Source organism: Acipenser ruthenus, chromosome 5, assembly GCF_902713425.1.
Source record: "Acipenser ruthenus chromosome 5, fAciRut3.2 maternal haplotype, whole genome shotgun sequence".
In the NCBI taxonomy this organism is placed as follows: Eukaryota; Metazoa; Chordata; class Actinopteri; order Acipenseriformes; family Acipenseridae; genus Acipenser; species Acipenser ruthenus.
In genome coordinates this window covers 24,510,560-24,523,798 of record NC_081193.1, presented here as the reverse complement: position 1 = coordinate 24,523,798, position 13,239 = coordinate 24,510,560, and the positions used below count along the sequence as shown (strand labels likewise).

The 13,239-nt window shown below is 40.0% G+C and overlaps 1 protein-coding gene across 6 annotated transcripts in view; it reads left to right on the top strand.

Moving 5' to 3' along the window:
- The window catches only part of LOC117402799 (CSC1-like protein 2), a 104,360-nt gene that overhangs the window by 46,445 nt on the left and 44,676 nt on the right, over positions 1–13,239 (top strand). For all 6 annotated transcript variants that reach the window (XM_034921324.2, XM_059023860.1, XM_034921326.2 and 3 more), the window contains 3 exons: positions 2,742–2,832; positions 7,518–7,555; positions 10,328–10,470. In XM_034921324.2, coding sequence (XP_034777215.1) covers positions 2,742–2,832; positions 7,518–7,555; positions 10,328–10,470 — 272 coding nt within the window. The remainder of the gene's footprint in view (positions 1–2,741; positions 2,833–7,517; positions 7,556–10,327; positions 10,471–13,239) is intronic.

Here is a 13,239-nt window from a genome sequence, read left to right as displayed (position 1 = left end):
CAAAGGAATGAGCAATATAAATGGAAACAACTGTCCCACTCCTGCTCGTGAATCGCATTGCTTGGCCAATTAATGTGATTTAAACGTGCACATAAATTCAGCACTGGTATTGCTGTGTTTTGATTGGTTGTTGCTTGTAAGTTTGCACATGTTTTAGCATGTTTATATCTCTAACTTAAGCAGCTTTGCCAATCTGTTACTCCTGGGCAAAACTTCACAATATGTGTTTACAGCATTGCAAAGGGTTAATGATTCAACTATTCTATTCTGATTAAACAGGACCTATTTTTAGAAAGAACTCTTTTGGAGTCTACCTTTTAGACATGCAAAAAAAACCCTAGGTTTTTTTTAATCATCCTGTGTTGATGAATATAAGACTTGTAATAGTCTTAAACCCAAAGCCCTATACAGGTATTCATAAAGCACCATGTGGTTCCTGAAGGAAGAAAATAGTCCATGAGGAGCATCATACAGTATTATGAGATATTTTTAAGCAAATGTACAGAGAGGAATGTAATTACATGAACTGTTTTAAAACCATCAAGAAACAACTTCAGTAATTGTCCTAAGTACTTTCTTCATAGTTTTCATACCGTTAATGTTTTATTCCTTTCTGGCTATTTACTTTTGCCTCTGCACATGCTTCAAAATATTGTCCCCCTTATGTATTGCATTGCTTTTCATTGTTCATGATCAGCCAAAAAATGCTCACCTTGCCCATTCTACTTTTATCCGTGCTCCTGGTAAAGAGGTTTCTTCACTTCACTGCTTTACCACTTCACAGGGCTCTGAAGGCCAGCCTTTAAATATCTATTATAACACCGTGTAACAATTTTTTAATTTTTTTTTGGTTCCTGGGTAGTAAGTGTTATTTCCTAATTGCTTATGCCTCAAAAGTATAGAAAATGGCTATTATTCCCCACAAACTTTGCTTTTGTGACCAGGACAGTGATATTTTGAAATTTACCTATTTTCCAGAACATTCCAGATAGATTCAGTGCTGAGTAAACTTGGAGTAACTTCTAGAACTTTCTAGAACTTTCCAGTAATATAAATAGTAGTATAAATACAGGGGCCTTAAGCCCACCAGTTCAGTTTAGTTCCAGCTGCCTAAGTGGATACATATCTGCATTTTTCTGAGATGGCATCAAGGTCATAGGAGACTTCAAAATGGTGGCATTCCTGATGGGTCTCCAAGGCGGTTTTACCAAGTTTCCCTGCTATCTTTGCCTTTGGGACAGCAGGGACACCAAGGCGCACTACCACAGGCGGGACTGGCCACAGCGGACTGAGTTCTCTGTGGGGAGGAACAACGTCAAGTGGCAGCCACTGGTGGACCCCCGGAAGGTGCTGATGCCACCACTGCACATCAAATTGGGCCTTATGAAACAATTTGTCAGAGCTCTAGATAAGGAGTCGGCAGCCTTCAAGTACCTTCAAGACTTCTTCCCTAAACTGTCTGAGGCAAAGGTCAAAGCCGGTGTCTTCATCGGACCACAGATAAAGAAGATCCTGGAGTGCAATGAATTCCCCAAGAAGCTCACTAGTAAGGAGAAAGCGGCTTGGAACAGCTTTGTCGCAGTGGTTCGGGGCTTCCTGGGCAATCACAAGGCCGAAAACTATGTGGAGCTGGTTGAGACTGGTGAAGAACTACGGCACAATGGGCTGTAGGATGTCCCTCAAAGTCCATATCCTTGATGCTCATCTTGATAAATTCAAGGAGAACATGGGAGCGTACTCGGAGGAGCAAGGCGAGCGCTTCCACCAGGATATACTGGACTTTGAACGCCGCTACCAAGGACAGTATAACGAGAACATGATGGGAGACTACATTTGGGAGCTGATTTGTGAAAGTGATTTACAGTATAATCGTAAATCTCGAAAAACTACTCACTTCTAAATCTTTTGTAGTCATTTTTGTATTACTTTAGTATAAATACATGTTAATTTGGATTCATATGTTGTTTTTTTCTGACTTTATGTGAACGAAAAGACACAAATTCGCCCGTTTTCTCATTGGAAATAGGTAAATTTCAAAATATCACTGTCCTGGTCACAAAAGCAAAGTTTGTGGGGAATAATAGCCATTTTCTATACTTTTGAGGCATAAGCAATTAGGAAATAACACTTACTACCCAGGAACAAAAATTGTGTTACATAGTGTAATTAAAATGGCTTTCTGTATTCTAAAAAATGCTGTAAACTGGTTCATTTAAAAAAGAAAAAAAAAGTCCTGCTTAATGATCACACAATACTTTTTTGATCATGGTCATGTGGGGGGGGGTCCTTTTGGTGTTTTTAAAGGCATGACTAACCATTAACAATTTTTCCTTCTTCTGTTTTCACCACCTGTAGAGCAAAATGGAGCACAAGCGTCTTTTAACCTGATTTTGTTTCCTTACTCAAAGGAGCAGAATCTCCTTGTTTTGTCCAGTGTTGATTTATTTAATCATTAACAATCCCTAGAATCACTGTAGGGTTTCTCAAACCTTGTATTTTATTGTGTCTTTGAAGCCAAGGCAACAGGGGCATAAAGAACATGGTTAAATAGCACTGTATATGGTATGAGATTGAAAACTTTCAGCTGTGAATCAGAGAAAATGTATGCTGCATTGCTATAGCAATCAATATACAGTACAAGCGCCTGTGATTTCAAGCAGTGTTATGCAATATTCAGAGCTCATTTCAAGTATTTTTTGTCTGTGCCACTTCCTGGAATAACTCAATGTTTTGTTTTTTAGTGTGGCATCTGCAATCCATTCTGAAATGCCCCAGAGTTATGAACGACTAACATCAGTCTCCAGTTCAGTCGACTTTGACCAAAGAGACAATGTAAGATAATGGTGCTTACCTACTTTTTTTTTTTTAATATGTATTTTTATTTATTTATTTATTTATTTATTTATTAACTGGTTTTTTACAGGCCTTTTGTTAAAGGCCTTCGTTTGGCGGGCCTATTCTGATACCGTGGCACCTGGTGCGGGCCGAGTGACCGTTCTAAAAATACAAACACAAACTCAAAATCTCAAAATTATTGTATTTAATTTAATTATTAACATTTACTATTTTTTTATTTATTTATTTATTTTAATTCATTTTGGACACTCGCAAAATGTTCACTCGCTAAACAATGTCAGTTGCGATCTCCTAGCATACTAAACCCGCCCCAGATGCCCAGATCTACCAATCAGTGAGGACAGTCCAGAGTGGTTATTGGCTGCTGTTAAGTGTCAATCAATAAATCTGGTCCCGTTTTTCTTTTTGAAATTTGAAACAAGCTTATATTCGCATCAGGAACCTGGACCGATACACGTAAAAGTACACAAAATAGACAGTTTCCACAGTGAAGAATTAATTTCACGGTACGTGTCACATTTTTCACGGCTGTGGAATAGGTAGGGTCTTTGTAATGTACTGTGTAAGCTTATCCATGTGGGTGAGCACGCCAGTATGTGACGCATTTTTGGTTGCGACGTGGTGTGTAGATTGATTAGGCTATACATGTATGAAAGAAATATTCTACATATATATGGAGACGCAAAATAAAATGATCAACCGGAGCAACAGACACAACATTAAAAGACAATATGAAGCAAACCATGGCAGTAAATATGACATATACAGGAAAGTTACGTTAAGATAAGTACTCTGAATTGGCACAGTCATTGTAAATGCAGCAGTCAATATTTTACTAATGCTTGTAGCATAAGTGATGCTGCTGTTAAGGCGATACCTATCTTTTTTTATATATTTTGCAATTATTTTTTTAGTGCTGGACGAACATGGAATTTTCATGTTAGGATATTAGTTTGGATGTTCGTTTTCAAAACTTTATCAAAGTTTACCGCTTTGTTTGTTTGTTTTAAAACCGGTAGAAACAACTAATCCCTATTTGGGCCGGGGTTCACGCCAAAATAAAATAAAAGATCAACTCAAAGTAACGCATATTGATTATTGAAAAAGAGGGTGTTGTTTTAGCAAGTGTATCGCAATATTGCAGACAGAAACAGACCCTGATTTGACTTGATTATATATATATATATATATATATATATATATATATATATATATATATATATATATATATATATATATATATAAAAATAAATATAATCTCTATCTTACTCTCTCGATAGATAGATAGATAGATCTACATATCTCTCACACAGATAAAATCATTTCTGACGGACAAATGTTAATTTTGGATATTTGTCCCAGCACTCATTTTTTAGCTTTTTTTTTTTTTTTTTTTTTAACCTGCATCCTATTGAAGAAAAAAATGTATATTCCGTGCAAGTGATTAAACCATCCTCAGCAGGTCTATCCACCCACACACCCAATCTGCATTTTCCTCCATGCTATCTCTTCAAAATTTCAAAGGCTTCCCAATAGGAATTCCACAACCCTCACAATTTGCATTTAAAAAGAAAACACAACACTTACAGGCTTCGGCTTTTACAGGATTGAAGCCGTTTATGCAAGTAGGTTTCTTAAATTGTTATTGTAATTGAAATAAACAGGTACATGCTTCCATAAATACAGCTTAGTGAAGTTTGGCAGTTTTGTGCTTACCATTGAAGCAAATTACTTCCAAGACAATGTGATTGCATAGTTCAGTTTCTTCATAGCTGAAATTGCATTTAAACAGGATAGCAAAAAATAATTAAATCATATTAACTATTTTGTAGCACAGTGACTTAACCAGAACATATTGTAGTACCCATTTTTTTTAGCCAAATCAATGTGAATGCACGACAATGATGAAGGAAAAACACAGTTGATAAGTGGTATATCCAAGACCCTTTGACATCCTAGAATGAAAGGTTCCCTTTAGCAGTTAGTGTAATATTGCTCAGTTTTTCTTTTCATTTTTATTGAAGAGGCTCCTTGAAATAAACCAAGTGTGGACTAATGTAATGTTCAGTACCTCACATTACTCTGTGTTTGATTACTATAGGACAGTTATTTGTGTCTCACTGTACGTAACCGATGAATCTGATCAGTTTCCATTAAATGTGTATTATGTTAACCCACCCATTAGACATGGGTGGGTTAACATTAGACGTCCCACTCTGGAGAACCTCTTGCCTACAATTGACAGATTTTAGAAGCCACAGCCACCATCAACAGTGTTTAGAATTAGTTGTGACCATGGACGTCCACAATCAATACGAAATTGGATTGTTACTTCTTATTTTGGATCAATGCTGTTTTAAAGTGATTTGTTGTGAACAAAATAATTCTGTACATTTTTTCCACATCATGCACTATATACAGACGTGCTCAAATTTGTTGGTACCCTTACAGCTCATTTGAAATAATACTTCATTCCTCCTGAAAAGTGATGAAATTAAAAGCTATTTTACCATGTATACTTGCATGCCTTTGGTATGTCATAGAATAAAGCAAAGAAGCTGTGAAAAGAGATGAATTATTGCTTATTCTACAAAGATATTCTAAAATGGCCTGGACACATTTGTTGGTACCCCTTGGAAAAGATAATAAATAATTGGATTATAGTGATATTTCAAACTAATTAGTTTCTTTAATTAGTATCGCACATGTCTCCAATCTTGTAATCAGTCATTGATCCTATTTAAATGGAGAAAAGTAGTCACTGTGCTGTTTGGTATCATTGTGTGCACCACGCTGAACATGGACCAGAGAAAGCAAAGGAGAGAGTTGTCTGAGGAGATCAGAAAGAAAATAATAGACAAGCATGGTAAAGGTAAAGGCTACAAGACCATCTCCAAGCAGCTTGATGTTCCTGTGACAACAGTTGCAAATATTATTAAGAAGTTTAAGGTCCATGGAACTGTAGCCAACCTCCCTGGGCGCGGCCGCAAGAGGAAAATCGACCCCAGATTGAACAGAAGGAATGGTAGAATGGTAGAAAAAGAACCAAGGATAACTGCCAAAGAGATACAAGCTGAACTCCAAGGTGAAGGTACGTCACTTTCTGGTCGCACCATCCGTCGCTTTCTGAGCGAAAGTGGGCTCCATGGAAGAAGACCCAGGAGGAATCCACTTTTGAAAGAAAAACATAAAAAAGCCAGACTGGAATTTGATAAAATGCATATTGACAAGTCACAATCCTTCTGGGAGAATGTCCTTTAGACAGATGAGTTAAAACTGGAGCTTTTTGGCAAGTCACAGCAGCTCTATGTTCACAGATGAAAAAATGAAGCTTTCAAAGAAAAGAACACCATACCTACAGTGAAACATGGAGGAGGCTCGGTTATGTTTTGGGGCTGCTTTGCTGCGCCTGGCACAGGGTGCCTTGAATCTGTGCAGGGCACAATGAAATCTCAAGACTATCAAGGCATTCTGGAGCGAAACGTACTGCCCAGTGTCAGAAAGCTCTGTTTCAGTCGCAGGTCATGGGTCCTCCAACAGGATAATGACCCAAAACACACAGCTAAAAGCACCCAAAAATGGATAAGAACAAAACATTGGACTATTCTGAAGTGGCCTTCTATGAGTCCTGATCTGAATCCTATCGAACATCTATGGAAAGGCACCCATCAAACGTGAGACAGCTGGAGCAGTTTGCTCAGGAAGAGTGGGCCAAACTACCTGTTAACAGGTGCAGAAGTCTCATTGAGAGCTACAGAAAACGTCTGATTGCAGTGATTGCCTCTAAAGGTTGTGCAACAAAATATTAGGTTAGCGGTCCCATCATTTTTGTCCATGCCATTTTCATTTGTTTTCTTATTTACAGTATTATGTTGAATAAAAAATCAAAAGCAAAGTCTGATTTCTATTAAATATGGAATAAACAATGGTGGATGCCAATTACTTTTGTCAATTTCAAGTTATTTCAGAGAAAATTGTGCATTCTTCGTTTTTTGTGGAGGGGTACCAACAAATTTGAGCACGTCTGTAGATGTAGAATTTGTTGTTTGTAGCCAATATGTACTTTTAATTTTAAAACAATATCTGGAATTACACTAGGTTAAAGGAATCTCTGATTGCAGGCCTTTTTTATTATAGTCTTAGGGAGGGCGGGCCTTCTTGCCTGTCAATGACCAAACAGCTGCTTCCCCTAATGACTGACATGCTTTCCTGCCAGGAGGATGCATGGCCCTGGAGACGCTGCTGAGGTGAAATGACCCAGCAAGTACAAGTGTAGATTTCCTGGTAGGCAACCAGCAAACTGAGAACTTCCTTTTACCTAATGTAGTACCAGATGTTTAAAAATAAAATACCTGTTTGAAAATACACATTTGAGTCGTGCATAGTCAATGGAATGGGGAGACGGGTATTGTTAGCTACAACCAATTTAAGGTCTACTGACCTTCAGTTATTTATTAATTGATACTTGTGTTGAAATGTTCTTGGATTAGAGTTTGAAAAAAAGAAAGTCTCCCTATAATCTATTTAGGTATTTCTTTTTTCCTGACCTGATAAACTCCTATGTTTTACATTTCCATATGTTATTTGAAGGAAAGTGGAGTTTTTTTTGTTTGTTTTGTATAAATAAAAGCTTAAACATGTATTTCTTTGTCATTGCACAGGGATTCTGTTCTTGGTTGACTGCCATCTTCAGAATAAAGTAAGTACACTGCCTCTTGATTTAAACATTTAATATATATGCAGTACTGTGCAAAAGTTTTAGGCAGGTGTGAAAAAATGCTGTAAAGTAAGAATGCTTCATGTTAATAGATTATATTTATCAATTAACTAAATGCAAAGTGAGTGAACAGAAGAAAAATCTACATCAAATCCATATTTGGTGTGACCACCCTTTGCCTTCAAAACAACATCAGTTCTTCTAGGTACACTTGCACAAAGTCAGGGATTTTGTAGGCATATAGTCAGGTGTATGATTAAACAATTATACCAAACAGGTGCTAATGATCATCAATTCAATATGTAGGTTGAAACACAATCATTAACTGAAACAGAAACAGCTGTGTAGGAGGAATAAAACTGGGTGAGGAACAGCCAAACTCAGCTAACAAGGTGAGGTTGCTGAAGACAGTTTACTGTCAAAAATCATACACCAAGGCAAGACTGAGCACAGCAACAAGACACAAGGTAGTTATACTGCATCAGCAAGGTCTCTCCCAGGCAGAAATTTCAAGGCAGACAGGGGTTTCCAGATGTGCTGTCCAAGCTCTTTTGAAGAAGCACAAAGAAACGGGCAACGTTGAGGACCGTAGACGCAGTGGTCGGCCAATGAAACTTACTGCAGCAGATGAAAGACACATCATGCTTACTTCCCTTCGCAATCGGAAGATGTCCAGCAGTGCCATCAGCTCAGAATTGGCAGAAAACAGTGGGACCCTGGTACACCCATCTACTGTCCGGAGAAGTCTGGTCAGAAGTGGCCTTCATGGATGACTTGCAGCCAAAAAGCCATACCTCTGACGTGGAAACAAGGCCAAGCGACTCAACTGTGCACGCGAAAACACAGGAACTGGGGTGCAGAAAAATGGCAGCAGGTGCTCTGGACTGATGAGTCAACATTTGAAATATTTGGCTGTAGCAGAAGGCAGTTTGTTTGCCGAAGGGCTGGAGAGTGGTACACGAATGAGTGTCTGCAGGCAACAGTGAAGCATGGTGGAGGTTCCTTGCAAGTTTGGGACTGCATTTCTGCAAATGGAGTTGGGGATTTGGTCAGAATTAATGGTCTCCTCAATGCTGAGTAGTACAGGCAGATACTTATCCATCATGCAATACCATCAGGGAGGCATCTGATTGGCCCCAAATTTATTCTGCAGCATGACAATGACCCCAAACATACAGCGAAAGTCATTAAGAACTATCTTCAGCGTAAAGAAGAACAAGTAGTCCTGGAAGTGATGGTATGGCCCCCACAGAGCCCTGATCTCAACATCATTGACTCTGTCTGGGATTACATGAAGAGAGAGAAGCAACTGAGGCTGCCTAAATCCACAGAAGAACTGTGGTTAGTTCTCCAAGATGTTTGGGCCAACCTACCTGCCAAGTTCCTTCAAAAACTGTGTGCAAGTGTACCTAGAAGAATTGATGCTGTTTTGAAGGCAAAGAAAGGGTGGTCACACCAAATATTGATTTGATGTAGATTTTTCTTCTGTTCACTCACTTTGCATTTTGTTAATTGATAAATATAAACTATTAACATGTCTATTTTTACTGTGTGTGTGTGTGTGTGTGTGTGTGTGTGTGTGTATGTGTGTATATATATATATATAAAATATATAAATTTGAATATGGGCTTTGATGTGACAGGAGAAGGTTTCATGTCAGATTAGTTCGAATTGCATAACTAAGATGACCTCTCGCAGATCACCGAGGAGATACATCCTATGTTTCTGGTTCCCAGTCCTGGTCCTTAAGATGACTAACATAGCACTTGTAAATTATTAACCATATAAAAAAGGCACAGTGTGTCTCTGTCAATAGGTGTCACTGTGGTGCTCGACCTACATGCTAGCAGATAAAAAGCCGTATGAAAGTACAGTATTATAAAAGCAACCCTTTTTAATAGTGTACATTTGAATAAAAATGACCCTGGGCACCCCACTGAAACAAGAATCTGCGTTTTTTTTTAGCTGAAGCATGCTCTTCCACTTTTATTTGTGCAAGTCATTTCTGGCCTGTGTTTGTGTGCATGTGTATATAACTAGGAAGTGCTAGGCTAATATGGAAGTTGTGTGTGTCATCTGCTCCTTCTTGTTTTCCACTAAACCATACAAACTCCAGGTCCAGCAAAGCAATAGGGCTGTCACTTGTCTGGAACATGGCGCTCAAATATGAAGTTGTGGTCAGATGCACCCGAGGTGTAGTTTTCTGCGTTTTTGTAAAGAAAAAAAAATCTAAAATCTTGCTTAAAAAAAAATTGCAGACCTTCACACACTTGGACTTGTTATGTGTGCTCAGTAACTGAAAACCCTTCCACCTAAAAATGGTAAGAAATTGTCACCTGGTCAGCCTTGAACCTGATCCAGATGTATTGATTGCCACCAGCGGGAGCTTGTGTTGTCTGTTCCCCTCTGCCACCCAGTTTACTTTGGGGTAGCTTCTTGGAGTAACAAGCTCCTCTGAGAGAGATCTATCAACACTTCTTACAGTGTACTGTTTGTAGCAATGCCAGTGCCACTATGGTCATTGAAACACAGTTCATATAAGAAACTGTGCTGGTGGCTATGAAAGTGTGTTTTATTAACATTCATGCACCCTGCAAACATGTAGAGCTGTGTAGGTTGGGGGTTGTGCCAATTGCTAATGCAAAGGTAAGAAGGGGGATTTTTAAGCTTTGGTTTTCTGAAGATTACAGAAAACTCAATTGAAACTTGCACATCCCTAAATGTCATGTCTTGCATCTGTCTCCCTTTCACAGGGATGATGAGATCCGAGAGAAATGCGGGGGTGATGCTGTGCATTACCTTTCATTCCAACGACATATCATTGGACTGCTGGTGGTTATTGGGGTTTTGTCTGTGGGAATTGTATTGCCTGTAAACTTCTCAGGAGACTTGCTAGGTGAGTATTCATTACCAGATGTTTTTATACTATCCCACCCCCTGATTAATAATACATCTAGTAATTATGGGCTGGATAACATGCAGATTTCAACAAACATAACTTCTACTTTTTATGCTGCTTTTAAAATCTAATTTGTGTTTCCCCAAGTCAAGTTAATCATGCTACATGATCCAGAGCTATTCTATCCTCACAGCTTTGCACTTTTCACACAAATCGAGTTTAGGCTGTCTTGTAGTTAAGATATTTATGCTTGTGAGCGCTTTCAATTTATAGCACCAATTTAGCTTTCTCGGCTGAATTTCTACTCTATACTGAATAAACAAGGATTTGCAGATCTCCGATTCCACTGTTATTGGACAGAGCCATGCGGGGGCTGCCTGTTTGCTTCTTCCCTCATCCCTTGCCTTCTGGTTGCATGGAAGGGTGTGTTTTCTATTTCACGACTCCGTTGTGGAATATTATTTGTAATGCTGCCATAACAAATTTCTTGAAAACAGTCTTTAATATTATTAATATTATCCCCAGAAATGGGAATATAGTGTCTGAATATTCGTCGCTAGTTTTACGCAGATCTAGAGAACCTCTCATCCAAACTTGCAAAGGACATTCTTTAGCAAAATTTATTAAAATAAATCTGTCTGTACATCAAACTCGGATGTACAGTAGGTCGTCGTGATTCCCTATCAAGTACGAAGGTAACCATTTCCTTAATTGGTATTTATCCTAAAGAACCTGAATAAGATATATCAAAGCTGCATGTCAGAGCCTGTGACGCAGTCATGCCCGCCCCCAAGGTCATAACCAGACTGCAGACACAGACATCCTCATCATCATTTTTCCTTTCATCCGGCCTGTGGCAGAGACTACGAACAGATAAGTGTCAAGTTACTTTTATGTGCTTATCACTTGTCTAATTACACTATTTGATGCAATTTATTGTTACATGCTTATAGTAATTGCTATTTACACGTATTGTGCACTCAGCTGTGGTTTTTGTTAGTCCCACAGCGGCCTTGTGCCCCACGTGAAGCCGGTGGCTCTGTCGCCCCTTCCCCAGGATCGAACAACCTTAAATCAGTTACTTGTTTTCTCTCTCAGGCTGCTAGCTTTGAAAATTAAATAGTTTTTTGTTACGAAAATTATATAAAATTAACGGTAATCGAGTTGTTATTGTTTTGTGTGAATTTGTTTCTCATTGCCACATTAGTTCTGCTTGCAGTATTATTGTGAAGACTGTTCGGGCTCCAACAATAGGTTTTCCTCAGTTTTTGGACTGCTGGGTTAGCCAGGAGCACTATAGGTGGGCATCCCTATAGATCGCTCCCGTGGTAACTGTAGATCCAGACCTGCTCCCGTTCCTGCCGGTACATCGAACGAGGTTACCATCCCGATTTCACTAGCAGTTGCTGGGCTCCCCTCTGCTTCGGGTCTGGCTGTTCCCTCCCTCAGTGTTTCGTTGCCGCACTGGTCCCTGCTTGCAGTACCATTGCGAAGGCTGCCAGGTCTTTGACAGCAGGCTTTCCCATTCTTAAGGCTGTGTTGGTTTGCCTGAAGCTATGTAGGTGGGCACCCCTTTATATATTATTTTTATATATATATATATATATATATATATATATTATACACACACACACACACATATTGCTATATTGCTTCTGCGGTAACTGTGGGTCACAGACCTGCCCTGTTTCCGACCCAGTGTACGTACCGAACAGTGGACAAGGTTACTGCACCGGGGTACCTGAACTGTACCGTACTGAGTGTACCAACGAACCGGACCATATTGAAGGTACCGTAGCGGGTGTACCACTCGAACCATACAGAGTGTACCACCACCGTGTGGTGTACCACCACCACCATACCAAGGGTACTGTACAGTACACTACTAGTGCTCGGACTACGTGCAGCTGTTTAACCAGTCGGTTCATCTCGGTTCATCACCATTCAGACTCAAAGTTGGTTTTGTGGTACAAAACAGTGATGCCATCCCTGGTCCAGTACCAGCGGACCTGGTTTGAGGCTCGACTTGCACTGTTCTTATTTGAGTACAGTACTTTTTTGCCTGCAGCATTGCCGCGTGTGCTGTCTGAGACAGCGGCTTTAGTTGCTGTGTACTGCACCTGTTACAAAGTACTGTATAAAAGTGCCGTCTTGCGCAGTTTGAGACAGCAGTTGTTACAGAGTGCACTGCTTATGTCACACCAGGGTTTTACCCATGTGACATTTGCAAGGCCAATCTCTCAATAGAAGATAAGCATGGCAGGGGCTCTTCCTGTTTGGGACCGGAGCATGCAAAAGGGGCACTTGCAAACCACAGTTTCTGTGAGTTCTGCGCGTCCTTCTCTATGCGTACACTAGAGAAACAGGTGTCTCGCAGCTCCGTGGAGTGATCCATGTTTATACCACCTGGACAGGGTTCCCCAGCATCATGTCTTAAAGGGATGCCTGCATCCTCCTCCTGAGGGCGTTGTGCCGAGGGAGAGCAGAGTTGAACGGGTGGCACGGCCTTCCTCATCATCCTCTGCTTCTGCTATGGCTCTCCCAGGCATGAGTGACTGATGGCGATTAAGCACCGCTGTTGGATGCCCCCATTACACCTGGACATACCTTTTGGACCCGCGGTAGATGAGATGCTACAACGCTCTCGGTGCACAAGTGTCCACAAAGGAGTTGGTGTGCTTGCTTCCCAAGCAGATACCCCAGTGCGCAAACCAGCGACAAAGTGCCAGCCAAGGCTCCAGCAGCCTCAGAGACTGGCACAGCAGG